This window comes from Apodemus sylvaticus, chromosome 19 (genome assembly GCF_947179515.1).
Source record: "Apodemus sylvaticus chromosome 19, mApoSyl1.1, whole genome shotgun sequence".
NCBI classification, from domain to species: Eukaryota; Metazoa; Chordata; class Mammalia; order Rodentia; family Muridae; genus Apodemus; species Apodemus sylvaticus.
The window spans coordinates 12,675,275-12,693,649 of NC_067490.1; the positions used below are offsets into that span (position 1 = coordinate 12,675,275).

The window sequence follows — 18,375 nt, forward strand, 5'->3', positions numbered from 1 at the left end:
GCTAAACTGCCACATGGACCGCTAGTGATGGCCTACCAGGCCTTGCGTTGGCTTTCCTCAGCATGTGGCACAGGCACAATCGTGTGTTCACTGGACTGAGGGCAGGTCCCGTGCAAGCCTGGCGGTGGAGCCGACAAGCACTATCCAGGAAGCTTTCACAGTTCCATCTTGTTGGGGAAGGGGTCGTCATAGCTGATAAAGGAGGGGTCCTTGCCTGCAGGGCCCTGTGGAGTCTACAGGTTGTGGTGTGTCATTTGGAAGGTGTCAGAGCAGGGTCATCTAGGTCAAAGTGATGTCCCTCAGGCTGAAGGAGTCCTAAGAGGTCGAGGTCCTGTGGGATACCATCACGACTCTGCCCACTGGGGCTCACCACCTGACACAAGTGACTCCCGAAGCCCCGTGCGATGCGTGGACTCACCCTGCTCCACCCCACACTCCCCACTGCCAACATAAAACTATGGGCGGCCGTGCTCATCCCATCTCATGGACCCACTAAAGGCGCCATCCGTGTGGCTGGGCAAGGCTCAGTACCAGAAGCCTCTCTCCGCTCACACAAGTCCACCTTGCTTCCCCGGAACAGACAGTAGCGACCTGGGCTTACTCACCGTCTGGTTGTCCTCATAGAGCTTCAGGTCATAGCCACTGAGCTCCACACAGAAGATGATGGCTGTGACGCCTTCGAAGCAGTGGATCCATTTCTTGCGCTCCGATCTCTGCCCGCCCACGTCCACCATCTTGAAAGTAAGCTCCTTGAAGGTGAACTTGTTCTCCACAATGCCCGTGGTCATGTCCCGGGAGCGTAGGATGTCCTCCACCGTGGGGATGTAGTCAGGCGCGGCGATGCGCTCCAGGTCGTTCAGGTAGTAGGCCGCGTTGTCCTCCAGGTGGTACTCGCTGGAGCGGCCGAAGCAGGCCTGGGCCCCGGGGTCGGCCCAGAGCCGGCGCATGACACCCAGCAGCTCGGGGGTGATCTCGCCCTTGCTCTCTGCCGGGCCGGTCAGGGCAAAGAGCTGCACGGCGTCGTAGGCACGGTCAGGGTTGTGGAAGTCGATCTTAAGGGCGGCCAGGGCGCGGATGATGCGGGTCAGCGAGTCGATGGCGTTGTAGATGATGAGGGGTTTGTACTCCTTGCAGGCGTCCAGGTTGAAGCCGCCACTGTGGATGATCTTCATCTGCTTGACGATCGTGCTCTTGCCTGAGTTGCTGGTGCCCAGCAGGAGAAGCTTGATTTCCCGGCGCTGCCGCTGACTTTCGGAGCGCAGGTGGCGGTCAATCCTCCGGGACCGCCGCGCTGCCTCTTTTTCCTCTGAGCTTTGCCGACATCCCATGGTCTGGCAGCAATGGGCCACCCCCGGGATGCAGAACACAGGATGGGTGCCTCTCCCTCTTGCCAGACAAGGATGGTCACAATGAGGGATGCTGAAATGTGGGCTGGTATGACGGGCAGATGAGAGAGAGAGACAGAGAGAGAGAGAGGCAGCTGACCTGGGCGTGTTCAGCACTGGCTCTGCCACAAGGCCGTGTCACAGAGCAATTCCTGCCCCAGCACCTCGTCTCCTGTGGGCATGGCGCTCGGTGCAGTGGGGCAGAGACCACACCCTCCCCTCTAGTGACACTCCACCTCCCTTGTCAGCAGTGTGGCCTGATTTGCCGGAGTCATTCCCTGTACTCTGCCACGGTAGGAAGCTGTCCGCTTGCGTCTGCCCAGGCTACCGCTGTCTGCTCGCTGGTTGCTGTGGCGATGTTTCTAAGCACGGCTGGAGGGCCCAGCGCTCCCTGAGGCCCCCCTGCCTCAGGCTTCTCCGGCTCCCTGCCTTGCATCCGGCCCTTCACCTAACGAAAGAGAGAACAGCGTGAGCTACCTCCTGGGCCCACCTCAGGCTGGACGGCGAAAGGAAGCAGTCACCAGGCCTCAGAAAACAGCAACTCCCAGACCTTTAAGTGCTCCGGGGTTAGCGCCCAACCCACAGCGAAACAAATGTGCTTGGCCAGTGCCCTGGACTCTGCCAGTCTGTGGAGGCCAGGTACAGGGCAGACAGTGCTGTGCAAGGCTCTTGCCTGCTGACCCCACGCTGGGCCCTCCTCTGCCACTTCTTCCTGCCCACTGGACCTGACTGACCTCGACCTCTCTGAATCTGTTTGTCCGACTGGGGCTCCACAGTACAACCCCGCCGTGAGTGTCTGCTCTTCCAGGACAGGGAGGAAGCTCGGTTCCACTCTACTTCACAGCACAGTCCTGGCTGAAGGAGGCCAGGGAAAACTGGCCATCTCCTGACTTTCGCCCCTTTAGACGCAGGGACAGCTCTGTGTCACAGGGCCAGATGCATGTATATGGCAGGGTCAGGACAGAACTCTGGCCCTGATGTCCCTTCCAGGAGGAACCAGCCGACGGGGGCACCATGGAGTCTTGTGTGAGCAATAGCTCGGCACAGGAACAGTCTTGAGGGATAGCCAAGGCCTGCAAATCAGGGCAATGTGGTGATAACCTGTCTAGGGAGGCAGAGGACGGTAGGGAGGCTCTCAGAAAACTGGGAATCAGAGTCCAGGCGTGGCTGCTGTGCTCAGGCCAAGTCTTCCACAGGCTCTGTGTGGTCCTGAGTGTTAATGGGGAACAGCTGTATTGACAGCTGGAACCAGTGACACCTGCTGACCTCCAGGGGGAAGCTTACCCCCTAGATCTCTCCATGATCTGCAGAGTGGCTGGGACAGGTCTCCTCCAGCAGGGGGCTCAGCTCTGCCTCCGCCCGGAGCCCAGGGTGCCCCACCCCCACCCCTTGGCCCTTCTCTTGTCTTCTTTCTTTCCTCTGGTGTCTGCCTGGCTATTGAGCCTCAGGTTCTTTAAAACCCACCTAACGTCCCCTTCCCTGATCCCAGGCTCTGGGACGGAAGGACCAAGGCTGACAGAGTCCCTAACACAAGCAAGGGCCTCTCTCTGCTTCCACCCCTAGGTGTAACCAGCACCTGAGACTCAACCTACCCCACCACCCACATATTCCTTATACATGTGACTTGTTCCCTCAGGAAATGGCAGCCCATCCCCCATGCTGTGCCTCTCTGACCTGGTCACACTAGGTCCATGCTCTGGACCAAGCCCCAGGGCTCACAGTTCTGACTTCTTCCAGTGGGTGTGGCCTCTGGTTTTCTCCAACCCTTTTGGGCTCACCTTCTCCAACAGTGTCTCTGAAGCTACGACTCTCCCTGGCTCCAAGCCTGACCCCACCCGCTGCCCTCAGGGTGTAAATCCCAGTCTTCATGCAGCCCTTGGTCAGGTACCCTGTGGCCTCTCAGCACCTTGGGCAATTTATCTCTGAGCTTGTCCCTGCCGTGCTCAAAGGTATACAGGAGAGTCGCACACCGAGCCTGGTACAATGTAAGTACCAGCCAGAAGCAGTTATTGTTTCTGTCACTGGGAACAGCATTGAGGAATCCTAACCTCCTCAGCCAGAGTTCATCCACTCCCTAGCCCTCTTTCTCCTCATCACTGCCTTCTCAGTGGCCCTCAGCCGAAGTGCCACTTGTGTGACCTCCCCTCCCTCCCCGGCCCTGCCCCACCACTGGCAAAAGGTGCTTAGTGAGTAGTGCTGCTTGCCCTGGCTTTACCTCCGCTTTACGAGCGGGCGGAGCAGTGCACAGTGGGTCCTCAGTGCTTGGCGCACAGCAGGCCCTCAAGCTGTGCTAGAGTAAGAGAAAGGGAAGGAAGGGAAGGTTGGGGAACTACTCCACGTCTCCGCCGTCCCACCCCCGTGGCAGCCATGAAGGAGTGTGCCAGAGACACCGCAGATGCAGAGCTGCTCAGACTAGTCATTAGGTGTCATTCAAACCGTCCTAAGATGTCTGAGAACGGAAGCTGGGAGAGGCACCCGCTCCACGGTGGCTGCACACACACCGTGGTACATGTGGAACCGCACACCCCGTGCGTCTTATAGACAGAGGTCTGGCAGCCTCGTCCCGGCGGTGAGGAGTTTCAGGGGGTCGGGGGTGGGGTGGGAGTCTCTGCTGTGCATTTCCTTTAATGAACTTTCATTAGAAAGACTGTAGGCAAATGTTGTGGCATGGTAAGGCCCCGTCTCTCGTCACACTAGGGCTTGTCCAGCCGTTCTGCATGGTCCGTGAGCAAGGAGAGGTCTAGAGTATGACCTGACAGCCCCCTCTCCCAGGGTACAGAGGTGTATTCCACCTTCAGCATGCTGAGTGTGTGGAGTGTCTTCCCAGGAAGCCTTTCTAGCAGCTGCTGAGGGCAGGACTGGGGCCTATTTATTAATATGGCCCATTCAGCATAAGGGACAACTCCTGCCCTCCTGGGGCCTGTCCCGAGGGCATCTTTGGTAAGACCATTTTCTCCCCAGCATTCTAAAAGGCAAAGGGATAGCCGGGCCTCCCCAGCTCTCCTCTCTGTGGATGGTGTGAGTGGCAAATGTCACCTAAAACACCCGGTACTACGAAGGAGCCTCCCAAAGCGTTCGCTGCTGAGAAAAGTAGGACCCCCAGGACAGGCTGCAGTTACCACACTTTTAGCATATGGTTTAGTCTAGACAGGTGACCCTAGTCTAGACTAGGACTCCAGAGTTAGGATTCCAGAGGGGAGGGTGGGGCAGACCCCTGCCTTGGTCCAGAGTTGTAACTCAACAGAAGTGTACACCCGATCCCATCACTCCTACAGTCTGGCTCCGGCGAGCCTGTCTGGCCCTGCTTGCCCTAGGACCCTCTGCTCTCCCTGACCTAGGTGTCCTAGCTGACTTAGGTGTCTCTTGCTGGAATCCTGCTGAGCAGGCAGTGTCTCCTCCATTCAGTCCCTCTATGCTGTTTCTGCCTCAGCGCTGTATCTGCTTTGTAGCGTCTCCCGCAGGGCACAGACCTCCTGAAGACTGGTGAAGCCACCTGGTTTAGAAGCAAGGTGGGCCCCTGGTGGACCCGACAGTAGTAGCGGGCAGGTCTGTGTGGGAGGGGTACCTACGCAGGAGGCAGCCCAGAAGCAGCCTTGCCTCTTGGTCTCAAGTGATAGCGGGGAAGTTTCTCTGTTTATGGACATGTCATCCGAGCTTCAGGAAATGAGTTTCATGATCAGGAGGAGGCTGTGGGAGAGGAGGGTGGGGGTAGGAGCGGGGAGAGGCTGCAGGCTACCAGCCTTATCTGTTGCTGTCTAGAAACCTAGAGCCCAGGCTGGTCAGGTGATCGTTGATAAGTAGGCACTGCTTGCTAGGAGATAGAGGGGAAACTGTGGCCAGGCAATGAGCTCCTGTCATGGAGGCTATGTAGGGAAGTGACTGTCACAGTGAGGGTGGGTCCCCTGCTGGAGTCACCCTCTGCTAGGTCCCCAGGGGATCAGAGATCTGAAGCAAATCAGCTGACTAGCCCCAGGATCTTCTGAGCAGCTCTGTGGGGCCTGCTCCCCCTGGGCGACGGGAGCGTGGCAGAACTGGGTGTTGGTGATAGATGCTCAACTCCAGCTATGTTCTAAGTGGAACTTCAGCCAGTCCTACCTGCTGACGGTGGGCTCCTGCCTGTCCTGGGTTTTCCTGGGTCTGGAGGGACTTCTCAAATCTCAGAATGCACCTCGATGTCATTTGGCCAGAGAGGGAGGCTTAGTGGGTGACCCACGTGTTTTGATGTTTCCTGGACCAGAAACTGTTCATGAGTCCCCAGGGTGATACCCAGGATCACACCAGCACAGCACCCTTGGGCATGGCTAGAGGTAACAGACGCAGTAGGCAGGGGAGAAGCTTGCACAAGGCCTTGGAATGTGTGGGCGTGGACAGGATCGGGAACCACACTCATGGTGGAACTGAGGGAGGTCATAGTGCCTCATCAGAGAGATGAGGGGATGAGGGGACAGGCATGGCAGGAGAGGAGCCCAGCTGGGGTTCAGGGCATGTATGTGTGTGTGTGTGTGTGTGCACGCATGTCTTAAATATATCTGTGCAGCTGTTCCAAGTGACGGGGTAGGTGTGTATCTGTGTGCAGTTCCACATGGTATCCTGGTATCCTCAAAGCAAGGTGGCCCCGGACAAGAGGGAGCAGCCACAGTGCAGCAGAGAAGGATGGCGCTGGGAAAACCGGCCAGTGCGTCATCTCAGACTTACGCATGAAGTGGTGGCTATGAGCCTAGGACTCGGGGTGTCTGTGCACTGAATAAGGCAAAGGCTAAATCCCTAAATTTGCTTAGGTAAAGACGACAGAGGTTGGACCACAGGCAGGGCAGGAACAACTGCCAGTGACAAGGTGCTGAGCTTTATTGTAAAAATTGGCCCTGGTTAGGACGGTGGGCAGCAGGGTCAAAGGTTAGGAGGGCGGAGCCAAAGGTGGCAGCAGGCAGCGGGTCTGCAAAGGTAGGAAAGGCTGGACTCCTAGCAGGTGGTAAATGACTGCAAGCAGTGGCGGGGCGGACAGACAGGTGGGCGTCTGGGGATGAGGGGGACACCAGTGCAAGGCCTGAGGCAGTCGTGAGAGCAGCCGGAAGAACAGCTGGAATTGGAAGGACTCAAGGTCCAAGGGCAAATCAAAGCCAACAAACAATAGGATAATACTTCCGGGCTAGAACAGACTGGGGACAGCTCCCGTTATACAGATTCCAGGTGAGAGGACTGTGACATGGGACAGGGCTAAGGGGCAGGTGGACGCAATGGCTAGATAGTGCAGGTGACTCTACAAGACCAAAGCAGCATGGCGGTGGTGGCGCGGTGGCTGTAAGAGTAGGGAGGAGATGGGCGCCCCTAGGACTGTCCGACAAGGCTAAGAGCTAGAGCCACTGTTGGAGAGGAGATCCTGAGAGAGGCAAGCATGGTGGTGGTGACCATGGAGTGCGGAGCATGGGACCTCAGTTCAGATATGCAGACTGTATCCATCATTGGTACTTGCAAGTCTACCCCAGCCCTCCATCAGATGCGTGAGCTAGAGGCATGTATAAGATGATGTTGCCCATATTGATGAGTAGCTAGTTTTCTTTGCCCTGCCCCCATCTCTTTACAAGCTCTACATGGGCCTCGATCCTGCCATTATACAAAGACTGTCGGTGTGCAGCATCCAAACCTGACCCCGCTCAGGGGTTCCTCTATTAAAAGCCAGTTCACTTGGGAACTGGAGAGATGGCTCAGCGGTTAAGAACACTGTTTGCTCTTCCAGAGGTCCTGGGTTCAATTCCCAGCAACCACATGGTGGCTCACAACCACCTGTAATGGAGTCCGATGCCCTCTTCTGGTGTGTCTGAAGACAGCTACAGTGTACTCATAAAAATAAAATTAAAAAAAAAAAAAAAAGCTCTCACTCCTTCCAGTTCTAAGACTAAAACTCTCCATCTATTCTAACCATCTTCTTTAAGACCCACACTACCCGTCTGAATATAAAGTAGTATTCTCAACCTGAGGATTGTGACATCTTTGGGGTGTCACATATCAGATATTCCGTATATCAAGATATTTATATTATGATTCATAACTAGAAAAATCACGAGGTAGTCACAAAATACTTTTATGGTTGGAGATCACCACAACAGGAGGAATGTATGAAAGGCTTGAGCATTAGGAAGGCTGAGATGGAATGGTCTAGAGTCTCTGATCTGGGCATCTACTCATCATTTGATCAGCCTACCGTCATTGTGCACTGACCCTTCCTAAATACTGGCCCTCCGTCCTAGAAGAGATATGAAGTGACAGCCTGAGCCAGGCCAGAGACGTGATTATAGACAGTGTTACGTCTCTCGGGATCTTTGCATCTTGGACCCTTTATATTACCGTCGCTCTCCCCCCCACCATCAGACATAGGACTTGGACAGCACAATACATATCTATGGCTGCTAGAACTGACTAAGACAATGCTGGGCTATTGAGCCTCTCTCCCGCAACACAAGGGCCCTGGAAGAGCAGCTTGGACCCAAGTCACCAAACCAGCTGACTCCAGGGTGGGAAGATTTTATCTATCTGCTTACAGGTGGGGTTCCTTTACTACCACATCCTAGCGTCTCACAGACAAGCAGCCTGGCTCTGACCTGTCTAGACCCCTGGCTACATGCTACCATCCCTACTAATCTCTCAGGAAAGCCTGCCTCATGCTGAACCTGGACCACCAGACAGGGTGGTCCAGGACAGCAATGGATTTGCACACAGACACTTGCCCTCGGCACAGAGATCCTTGCCGGAAAGACAGTTAGGCTTCCTGAGAGTTTATACTCAGGCTATTCAGAAGGAGAATTGGCCATACCTGAGACCCAAGACTGTTAGCCCAGTGAGTAGAACCCAAGAAGGTTGTGGGTAGCCAAGGCTCAGGGTGTGTCCAGACACTGAGGCTGTAAGCTAACACACCACTGGGCTACTAAGTGTCTACAAATAACACACACCTTGAATACATGAAGAGTTCCACCATCTTATATCCCATGCAAACACCTGGCCTGGGGTGTCTTCCATAGCAGTGGAGGAAGTTACAGGTCCTAAGGTAAAATCAGTAGTCCCTATCATAGAGTCCTCTCTAACCCAAGGGACATGGGCTGCTTACACCTGCCTGACTCTGGCCTGTTCTGATGTTTCCCATGGAAGCCAAGTGTACCCCAATGGGCATGGACCTCAGTCCTGCCCCCACCCTCAGATGCCTTGTACCCTGGCTGTGGCAGCCCGTCTGCCTCCCATGCTCCCTTGGCATCCAACCCATGTGGTAACAAGATAGCTCAGTGGTGGCAAACTGAGCTCACCAAGCCCTTCTTCCAATTATGGCTGTCAGGCAGAAAGGAGAAAGTTCCAGGTCCACAGCTAACCCATATCTTGGTATGCAAGGGCTAGGAGGAACAGTGCCTCTAAGGTTCCCTGAGGCAGGCACCCAGGAAGTTCACACACTGCTGTCCTTAGGTTGCCCAATTCCCCGGCCAGGAGGCTTCCCAGGGCACATTCATCTCCTTTATGAGTTCTCAGCTGAGCGCGGTGGTACGCACACCAGGAACGAACTCTTCAGGGATCCAGTTTACATTACTGTGTTCTTAAACAGTAGAAAACAGCTTTGGGCTAGCCTCTGAGAGTGTCTGTCTTGGGGGAAGTCAGTCAGCTTGTGGGGAAAGCACTGGAACCAAGCCAGAGTTTTGTTGCCTATTCTACAGCAGGAGCATGCCCCCTTGGGCAGCTGGGGCCACCAGCAGAAATAGGTGTGTAGGGAAAATAGGCCCAGAAGCCTGCAGGCAGCTACAGACACTTGGTCCTGGCACTCAGGAGGCTGAGGAGAGAGGGTCATGAATTCCAGACTAGCTTGAGCTATATAGTAAGTCTTGTGTCAAAAAAAAAAAAAAAAAAAAACAACAACAACAAAAAAACAAAACCATTAATGAATGTGCTAATAAATACTGGGCTCTCTTGCTTACCCCTGGAACTGAACTTTCCGAGTGGACACCCACCATGCTTTCTTTTAGAAACTGAAGAAGACGGAAAGGCCTGTGTTTGTGGCTTCTACTGATAACATGTTTCCTCCACTCTTAATAAGGAAATCTTTCTCCTGCCTCTTCATGCCTGCCTTACTAGAAGTGTGCTCTGTTTCAGCTGACACTGGATGTTTGTTCCTTTATTCCTTCCCTGACGAGGCCAAGCAGCCCTGTCTTCAGGACGCCTGGCCCTCTGGCTGGTTCAACTTCCTTCCTCTGTCCATCTCCGCCTTCACCTAGTATAAAGTCGACCAGAGAAGCCAAGAAAGGCCCCATGGATGTGGACCTGTTCTCATCGGATGGATCTGTATGCAGTCTTGTCCCTACCTGCTAGTGGAACGGCCTGCTCACAGGCCAGGGTCTCTGCAGAGCCTTCACCAATCTATTTCATATGTGTGGATTCTTGAACAGTGGAGGACAGTTGTGGGCTAGCCTCTGGAGTGTCTGTCCCAGGGAACTCAGGCAGCGGGCTTGGAAAGAAGGTGCTGGAGCCAAGCCTGGGATTCCTTATGTATGCTCCTCTATAACAGGAGCACGTCTCCTCGGGCAGCTGGAGTCGCTGGGGAAGCAGGTATTTAGGAAAACTGGGCCCAACAAGCCTATGGCTACAGAAACTCAGTGGGTATCTACACTTCCACCCCACACTCTTTGTGACCATCCTTGCCTGTGCATGTTTAAGAGTAAGCCTGGCGGTCAGTTATGATGCTGTACTCAGCTTTAATCGCCTCCTCCCCCACCTCCAGCCTCTGTACTTCACGCTGCATGTTCCTGATCTAACCACATCTGGGTATAAACCCGCTGCGATGTTTTTCCTGAAATGGATGTCTCCTTTTAAGAACTTAACTGTATACTTTAAGAAGAACTTTAAGTGGGAAGCCAGAGTCGTTCATCACAGAAATGATCTGGAACACACCACAGTGAGAAGGAACTGCTTTTGCTGCTGGCCTGGGACTCGCGTGTCTGCAGAAGGGCCAGGTGAGGTCACGGGCTGTTTGTTAAACAACAAGGATTAGTGCCTGCTGGATGGGGAGAGCCACCTTGGCACCTAACTGGGATTTTCTCCTCAAAGGAGAAGGATGGAGAGATGTAAAAAGAGATTACCTTCTCATGAGAAAGGCCAGCCCAGGATCTCCTGGGTTTTGGTGGCCACACTGTCCCTGGCCTGGGGAAGCTGGATTCTGGAGTCAATGTTTTCTGGGAATGCAAATGGGATGTACAAAAGGCTTGGGGCCAGAGGCCCTTTCTGCTGAGACTGTGAGGAAACAGGATTATTGGGCCCTGGTATCAACCCCGCCCCCCTTCTCTGCTGACTTGCACCTGCAGGGTTAGCAGGACACCCTCTGCTTCTTTGTTCTTTATCTCAGATCTGGGTCTGGGCTTAAGGCTTAGTCTCCACTCTCAGACTCCAGTCGTGGCCCACGGTTGGTCGACAAGTCCCCTCTGCCCTCTCAGACTTGAGCCCCCGTATTTTGTTCTGCTCCAAGCACGGGGACACGGGGAGGACCAGGCTCTGTCTCTGTACCTAGGAGCTCACGGTATGGTTGGAAGATAGCCAGACCATCCCTGACGCAGACCAGCACTGTGGCGGTAGGGACACAAGGAAGGATCTAGAACGAGATTAGTGAAGAATGGCTGAAGGTGCATCCCAAGCTGACCTCACGGCAAAGGGACTGTTAGCGACTGGGAGATTATGCCCACACAGAGGAAGAGTTCAGTGTCTGGGAGCAGGCCTCTGGAAGGTTAAGGGCTTCTGAGAAGGCTGGCACCAGGGGTAGGAAACTGCGGTGGATGGGTTTTGGGGGAGGACTGTGGCAGGAATGGTTGCCGTATGGGACAGCACAGGTGTTGCCAGGCTCCCAGAGCAGCGGCTTTCTTGGGTAGAAGAGGCACTTATGTATTACAGCCCCCCGTTAGGTGCCTTCCGGAAGCCATCGTGGGAAGACTGGAGGGAGTGGAATCAGAGCTGACCTACCTCACCTGGTGACGGGGGCATACGTTTCCTTTCGTTCCAGATGAAATGGCCTTTATGAACAGCGGCTGGTCAGCCCTCACGGAGCCTTAGCGTTAGGGGCAGCTCTCAAGGTTCAGTGCCCGGCGCGCCTCTCCTCACCCAGTGTGACTGACTGCAGGAAAGTTCTGCTAGTTCATTTAGGCTTTTGATATAATGTGTATTTTGGGACTGAAGAGCCACATCTTCCCAAGAAGATAAGAACCTCTGCTTGCTTTAATGCCAGGGACAGTGGGACAAAGACAGAGCGGGCAATTACAAGCACCTCTTCCTTCCTACCTACAACCTACAGAAAACCCCAGTTCTGCCTTCCTGGTTCTACTTCCCACCCTTCAGGCCCACGGTGCCTAACACACGTGACGCTTTTCAGACCCCTTTGGAAAGTGCAGTATGAGGTTGGCTCCATGGTAGTATTGGAAGGAAGGGAAGACTGGCCCTCCCCTGGCCTTGGGGTTCCTGGGTCCTCCCAGGGCCCCCTCCCCAACTCCACTAGGTGCGATACCTTCCCTGTGATTCCCCCACTGTGGGCCTGTCTGGGCTACTGCTCTGTCCCCACCCCCCAACTGCCAGTTGTACTTGCTTCAAAGCAGGTGCTCTGTGAAAAGATTTGCAGAACAGATGGATGGATAGATGGACCAATACCAAAGGATGTCTGCACAGAGCTCGAGGCTTCCCAGCGCGCTTCCTTTGGAGCGCATTACCTAATGTGACCTCGCTTAGGAGCCTGTGGTGGAGGGGTTGCACGCGGATAGTCTGATAGTCCGAATGGAGCTCAAGCCCCGAGGTCTCCTCTGGCCCCGGGACATGCCTGAGTTGTTCAGCGACTTGATTCTGGCAAGGTTCCAGGGTCTCTCTATCTGTCCCCGACCTTGTGGCTCCTGTTTTCCATATCCCTCCTTAGATGGACGCCTCACCTGTCCTTTCTGACTAGGAGACCTGTCCGACAAAGACCCCAAACTTAGAAGTTTCTAGTTCCTTCTTCCGTGTGGGGCAAAAGTCGTCCTCCTGAAGCCTCCACCCTCTCTCTCTCTCCCACAGTCTAGCCCTCCCTGCCTGCCGCAGCTACATGTTTACTACATACTCCACACAGGGCTGTCTAGCCCTCCCTGCCTGCCGCAGCTACATGTTTACTACATACTCCACACAGGGCTGCGTTTCAACCCCGTGTCCTCCTCTCCCTGGTTTCTGGCTCTCAGGCCATGATTCTCTAGCCCTTAGGCAGTCTCTTCCTCCTGATCTCTGTTCCAGCCTTCATTTCATACTCTCTTCTTAGTCCCTGGGCCCTAGACCTGCGTTCTCTGCCCACAGCCTTATTCTACTCTCTCCTCCTGCTCCTTGCCTGTGACCCCTCTCCCAGGGCACCAGCCTTCCTGTTTCCTCTTCTCCTGGTCCTTGCCTACCCACCTCTTACTGGTTCCTGAACCTCCCTCCCATTTTTCATGCCCAGAGCCATCTCCTTCCTTCGGCTTGCCCCTAGCCTCTCCTACAGAGTCTGACAACTTTCAAGAACCCTTTGCCTCTCCTGCCTTGGAGAAATGGGCCTTCAGGTTGACCTTTCCTGGGAGCTGGTATATATTATCACCAAGCAGCCACCACCCACCCTCCGCACTCCCGTCTGTCTCTGTGACTTCGTGCCTTCTGTAGATCATGGGCCACATCTTCTCAAGTAGAAGGACATCCCCTATTCGAATAAACAAGCGAAACCACCAGTAACTGAGGAGACCAACTCTAAACGTAATAAATGATTACAGATGCATTTCTGATACCCATTCATCACCAAGCGCCGCTATCAGAGATGGGGCCGTTGGCTTGCAGCTTTAATGAGAAGCCGATTTACACAAGAGTGTGAAGAGCGCTTTAGATGCTTCCTCGTCAGTCACAGACAGAAGCACATCTGGGCTGGACAGGCTGAGGCCAGACCTCCTGCAGCTGCCCGGAGCATCCTAGCCTAGCCACAGCATGCACACCTCGTGTGACACCCAGCATGCTTTCGCCAGTGCCAGTGTGGTGCGAAAGTAGCTGCTATTGCTCCCTGTGCCAGGACAAACTCTACCCATACCAAACCAAGCTACGCCAGGCTTTTGAGGACTTACAAGTCAGCCGCTGTGATTTCTACGGACGCCCCCCTCGACACCCATCCTCTGCCCGTTTGTGGAATATCCAAGGATGTGATCATAGGAAGGACGGCTGGCGTAAACACACTTGGGACAAACACAGCTGACTCGCGGGTGGGAGAGCAGGTGCTGGGTGGTGCTGGAGGACTTCTGTCCCAGGAGCCACCGCGACCACAAGGCCAGTATGATGTGTTTCACAGGGAGAACGGAGAACTCCCTTACTCCCAGGGAGCGGACTGACTGGGGGAAGGAGAGTTCTGCTCACCAGGCTTGGGAATGGCTTTGGATTTCATTTTTCACAAACCCTGCAAATGTCTGAAACTATGACAGAATATGTAGGGCATTACAGACTTGGCTTAGGAAAACATGACTGTTTGTTGTTGCTTTTGCTTTGTTTTTGTTTTTTCAACCACTCAAAAGTCACTAGGGCGAAGGCCACTAGGTTAGCTTTTCCATATAACAGTCCTGACGTAAATCAGCAGGTCCCTTTCTTTGCCCCCTCCAAACTCGCTAGCTCTTGCTCTCTCTCCCCCTCCTTCCCTCCCTCCCTCTCTTCTTCTTTCCTTTCTCATGCTCTTTCTCATTTTGAAGCTAGGGTCCAGGTAGATAACAGGAAGTACTAGAGTATGTATCCAGTGCCCCCTCCCCCCAGACGGCCCCTAACCCAACCCATGGCTCTGTTCCAGCAGGGCAGGTGATGTTGGACACAGCCAACAGCCTATTAGTGTCCTGCTGCTAAAGGAAGGTGACATGAGACCAGCAGAGAGGCCCTTTCCTGTATCCCTGTGACTCTGGCCAGCCACATGTGTAATCTTCTGGCCCACAGCCACAGAGGCTGACCAGACAAGAGGCAAGAGCTTCACCCAGAGCACTGACTCAGAAGGAAATTCGGCCAGGACTAAAGAGATAAAAATGAAGAATTTGACCTATGGAAGAGGAGGAAGAGGAGGAGGAGGAGAAAAAAAAGACAGCCAAGAGGTAGAGGCATTAATGAGAGTCATTAACTGGTGTGCTGCCTCAGGGAACTGTGGCCTGGAGGCTGACTGCCGGTCTGTCTGGTCAGGTCGCTGGGCTGGGTACAGAACCAGACGCCATAGGACTGGACCTCTGCAGATCCCTGCCCTTGTCTTTTCACAAGATACCCATAATTTCACCTGCTCCCCAAACTAGATGAGTTCTTGAATCCTGGTTCTTTCCTTCCTGGCCCCTTCCTCCTCTTTGTCATTTGGAAGGTAAAACGCACCCCCTCTTCACCTGTCCCCCTTCTTCCTTGCTCTGTCTCACACCCCTCTTCTGGACCCGCCTGAGTGTATGCCCCTGTTCTGATTCAGCTCACACAGATGGTGTGGTCCTGCTGTACATCCTGGGATGATCCTCAGGTCTGAGAAGGGCCCAGAAATGTGCATTCTGTCAGTGCTGAGCTCTGCCTGGGGCCAGCAGCCTGGGGCCCTGGTATCTGTTCTTCAGGCAGCAACAGGTCGCTCCTGTGAGAGTCTACAACTCTGGCAGCTCCTGAGCACTGATAAATAACAATCTTGGGAAGGTCCTTAAGAGGAACAGGGTAGCTGGGCAGTGGTGGCACACACCCTTAATTCCAGCCCTGGGAGGCAGAGGTGGGCGGATCTCTGAGTCTGAGGCCAGCCTGGTCTATAAAGCGAGTTCCAGGACAGAGAAACCCTGTCTCGAAAACCAAACCAAACCAAACCAAACCAAACCAAACCAAACCAAACCAAACCAAACCAAACCAAACCAAACCAAAGGGAAAACAAAAGAGGCAGAGGCTGAGTGGAGTGTTCTTCCACCATGGGCAGTGGAAGGAGAATCTCTCAGGGGAGTGGGGCGGCGGCGGTGAGGTGGGGGACTCAGGACTGGATCAGGGAAGAAGGTAGGCTCCGTGAGGGTCCAGCCACGGGAGAACACTGGGCTCATCTCGAGGGGAGCCTAGGAGGGAGAGGAGCCTGCCCACCAGGAGCGAGAACTGCTGCCCTTGAGGAAGAGACAGATCACCACAGGCATTTCCAGGAAAGGAGGCTCCATGGCCCTGCTGCAGACACTGTGGGCGTGGGTCTCCGTAGGTTGACAGCATAGCCACATGTCTCGGGGACACCAAGGCATGCCCAGCACGCTCGGGACTCTGGCCCTCCACTCCCTGTCTAACAGGGGTGTCTTGGGCCAGGACTGCACCCTTCTGTCATCCTCTAACTCTGCCTGTAGCCTGGCCACCGAGCTTCATCTGCTCAGTCTGCATCCTGGATGGCAGCAGTGACCTCGCAGGCGCAGGCACATTCGCTGTTGCCCGCCCTGTGCTCTTGGTACTCCACTAAGCTAAGGGCTTATTAGAAATAAGGCAGTGGGATCTCTCTCGTGCGCTTGAAGCCTTCTTTCTGTCCCTTTTACTTCAGAACCAGGGGTCATGGTCTTGCCATGAGGCCCCGGGGCCTCTGCTGTGGTACAATCTCCAACTGCCTCCCCCACCCCCACTCCCTCCTTGCTCATCTCCCTGCTAATCTCTATTACAGGAGAGATCAACTCGGCAACTCTCCTCTTCATCTAAGCCTATAAACTTCGGTTCGGAGTTACCCCATGCCTAATGGTTCAGATGTCTCTTCCTTGCCAATCACACAAGCAAAAACATTTGCCCCGAACCCAAATATCCAACCAGATACCCAAGGCTGTCTTACCTTACCGTACTGTTTCTTTCTAAACAACATGTCATGCTATGTCTAAGCAACAGCTCACACACAGTGGGTACCATCCCCTTTCTGATCATGATCAACAGTGAGCGACTGAGAGATGGGAGGAGGGACATTTGAACACTGCGTCCCCTGGATGGTAATGCTGCCCTGCAGATGAGTCACCAATTCTAGAGTCTGGGACATCCTCTATCTTGTCAATTCTCTGAAGCTGGGTTTCTGTTGCTGCCTCTCCTGTATCTACTACAGACTGCTTCGAAGCCCCCCCCAAGACCTGTCCTCCCCCCTTTAATGCTGGCCTTCTTCTTGGGCCAGTGACAGAGACATCTCTAAGCCCCGGAGGCCAAGGGTCAGGAGCTATAATGTGTCCTGACTCAGAACATACCCATAACCTGATACCAAGTGTGTGTGTGTGTGTGTGTGTGTGTGTAATGAGCAAAGGAACCCCAGGAGCTGGGGGCAGGGTTAGGGTGCTGGTAAATATTCAGGAGGCTCCTTGGAGAAGGCAGGTGGACGTGAGAGCAAGAATGGTCCCACCAGCCCCTCTGTGCAGTCCCAGGCACAGGGCAGGGCAGGGCTGGGCTGGCAGTGTGCACAAGAGTGTGCGCATGGTGTTATCACAGAGGAAATCGATGCCTGGCACCAGCCCAGTGTTTAAGGGAAATGAATAGATTTTGGCCGAGGACAAAGAGAGTTTGATTAATCAGAAATTGGATAATGGAGGCAACACTCTAATTATTTTTCTTCCCGGCATTTATCAAGAAATATGTTTGCAGCGCCTATCAGAGGTACCAGAGTGGGGGAGGGGTGGATGGGCGACTCCTGGAAGCCATCATCCTGCAGGGCAAAGGGGTGTGGGGGGACAGGTCCCAGCTCCCACACAACCGGGGCAAGTACTCTAGGCTAATGGGGACGTGCCCTGCAGAGTGGAGGGAGAGCTGGGAGGCGCAGGGGCGGGTCCTCACTCCTAGCACCCATGGGTGCAGGGCAGAAGGGGACACGCCCATCTCAGGTCAGGCTGTTTCTCACCGAGCCCTAGGACCTGCGGGATTGTAAGGCCATCCAGCCAGCCTTCATCCAGAACCTTTAGGGCTTTCTCATCTTTATCCCGCTCCCCACCCACCGTGGGCCGCTACATGGGTCAGGTGGGAGCCCTGAGCCTCTAGTCTGGGGCTCACGCACCTTGTCCTTCGCTGGTCACTCCGCCCACTTCTCCCACATCATTCCTACTCCTGTAACTCCTCCTGTGAGAGTCCACAGTGCGGTGCTCTCTTCCCGTGGTCACCTGGTCCACGCAAACGGGGGGTTCCACGCTGGGAGGAGACTTGTGCCCAGGAGGAGCTTAGCCTTCTAAGTAGCGTATCTCATTTGCTGCTCTCATTCATTCATTCATTCATTCATTCACATAGTCTACACAGCAAGGCTGTTACGGGTTAGGGAGGGGGCAATACATCAGCTGAGAGAAGGGACAGCTAGTCAATGACAATGGCCAAGCAGCTCTGAGACTTCAGATGCCCATGAGGAGAGCGTGCTGAGGAAGGAGACAAATCCTTCCTGGGGTGGGGGTGGGGGACAGGACGGGGGGTGGGGTCAGGGCCACACCCTGAAGTAAGGAGATATGGGGATGAGTTAAAGCTGAGTTAAAGCCGTTGGCGAGCACATTTCAACCCTGCCGGTGAGGTGAGCTTCTCACGGGCCGGGGAGCTTCTCACGGGCGTGGCTAACCAGCGCCACAGCCTCAGAATCCTCCTCACCACATCGAGCTTTAGGCAGCCGCTCTGAAGCTGGACTAGGAAATGACAACCTTCTGTATCCTTGGCTCGGCCCAGAACCTCCGACTTTAAAAAGAAAAATGAGGAGGGCTGGTGTGGTAGCTCAGCTGTAGCGTCCTTGCCTAGTGTGCGGGGAAGGCTTGGTATGTGCAAAGGCCTGGGTTCCACCCCTAGCACTGGGAGGTGGGGTAGTGTTGTGTGTGTTGTGTGTGTCATGTGTGCAGTGTGCATGTGTCATGTATGTGTCATGTGTGTACGTGTCATATATGTGTGTTTTATGTTATGTGTGTGTTGTGTGTGTTTGTGTGTGTGTTGTATGAAGTATGTGTTGTATGTATGTTGTGTGTTATGTTGTATGTGTTGTGTATGTTGTGTGTGTGTTATATGTGTTGTTTTT

At 54.3% G+C, this 18,375-nt stretch overlaps 2 protein-coding genes and 1 long non-coding RNA gene across 6 annotated transcripts in view; 2 read left to right on the forward strand and 1 right to left on the reverse strand.

The window, feature by feature from the left end:
* Positions 1-18,375, forward strand: part of Rsph14 (radial spoke head 14 homolog) — a 77,573-nt gene that overhangs the window by 42,110 nt on the left and 17,088 nt on the right. The gene's annotated exons all lie outside the window — the stretch shown is intronic.
* Gnaz (G protein subunit alpha z) overlaps positions 1-18,375 on the reverse strand; it is a 49,671-nt gene that overhangs the window by 24,417 nt on the left and 6,879 nt on the right. For 2 of the 4 annotated variants that reach the window (XM_052163485.1, XM_052163481.1), the window contains exon 2: positions 606-1,431. In XM_052163485.1, the coding sequence (XP_052019445.1) occupies positions 606-1,328 (723 nt within the window). In that variant the 5' untranslated portion in view covers positions 1,329-1,431. Of the gene's footprint in view, positions 1-605; positions 1,834-18,375 lie in introns of all 4 variants that reach the window. The other 2 variants (XM_052163483.1, XM_052163482.1) reach the window with 1 other exon arrangement.
* On the forward strand, positions 9,489-13,880 carry LOC127669486 (uncharacterized). The gene is made up of 2 exons (XR_007974372.1): positions 9,489-10,366; positions 11,404-13,880. It is a non-coding gene; the product is annotated as an uncharacterized LOC127669486 (long non-coding RNA).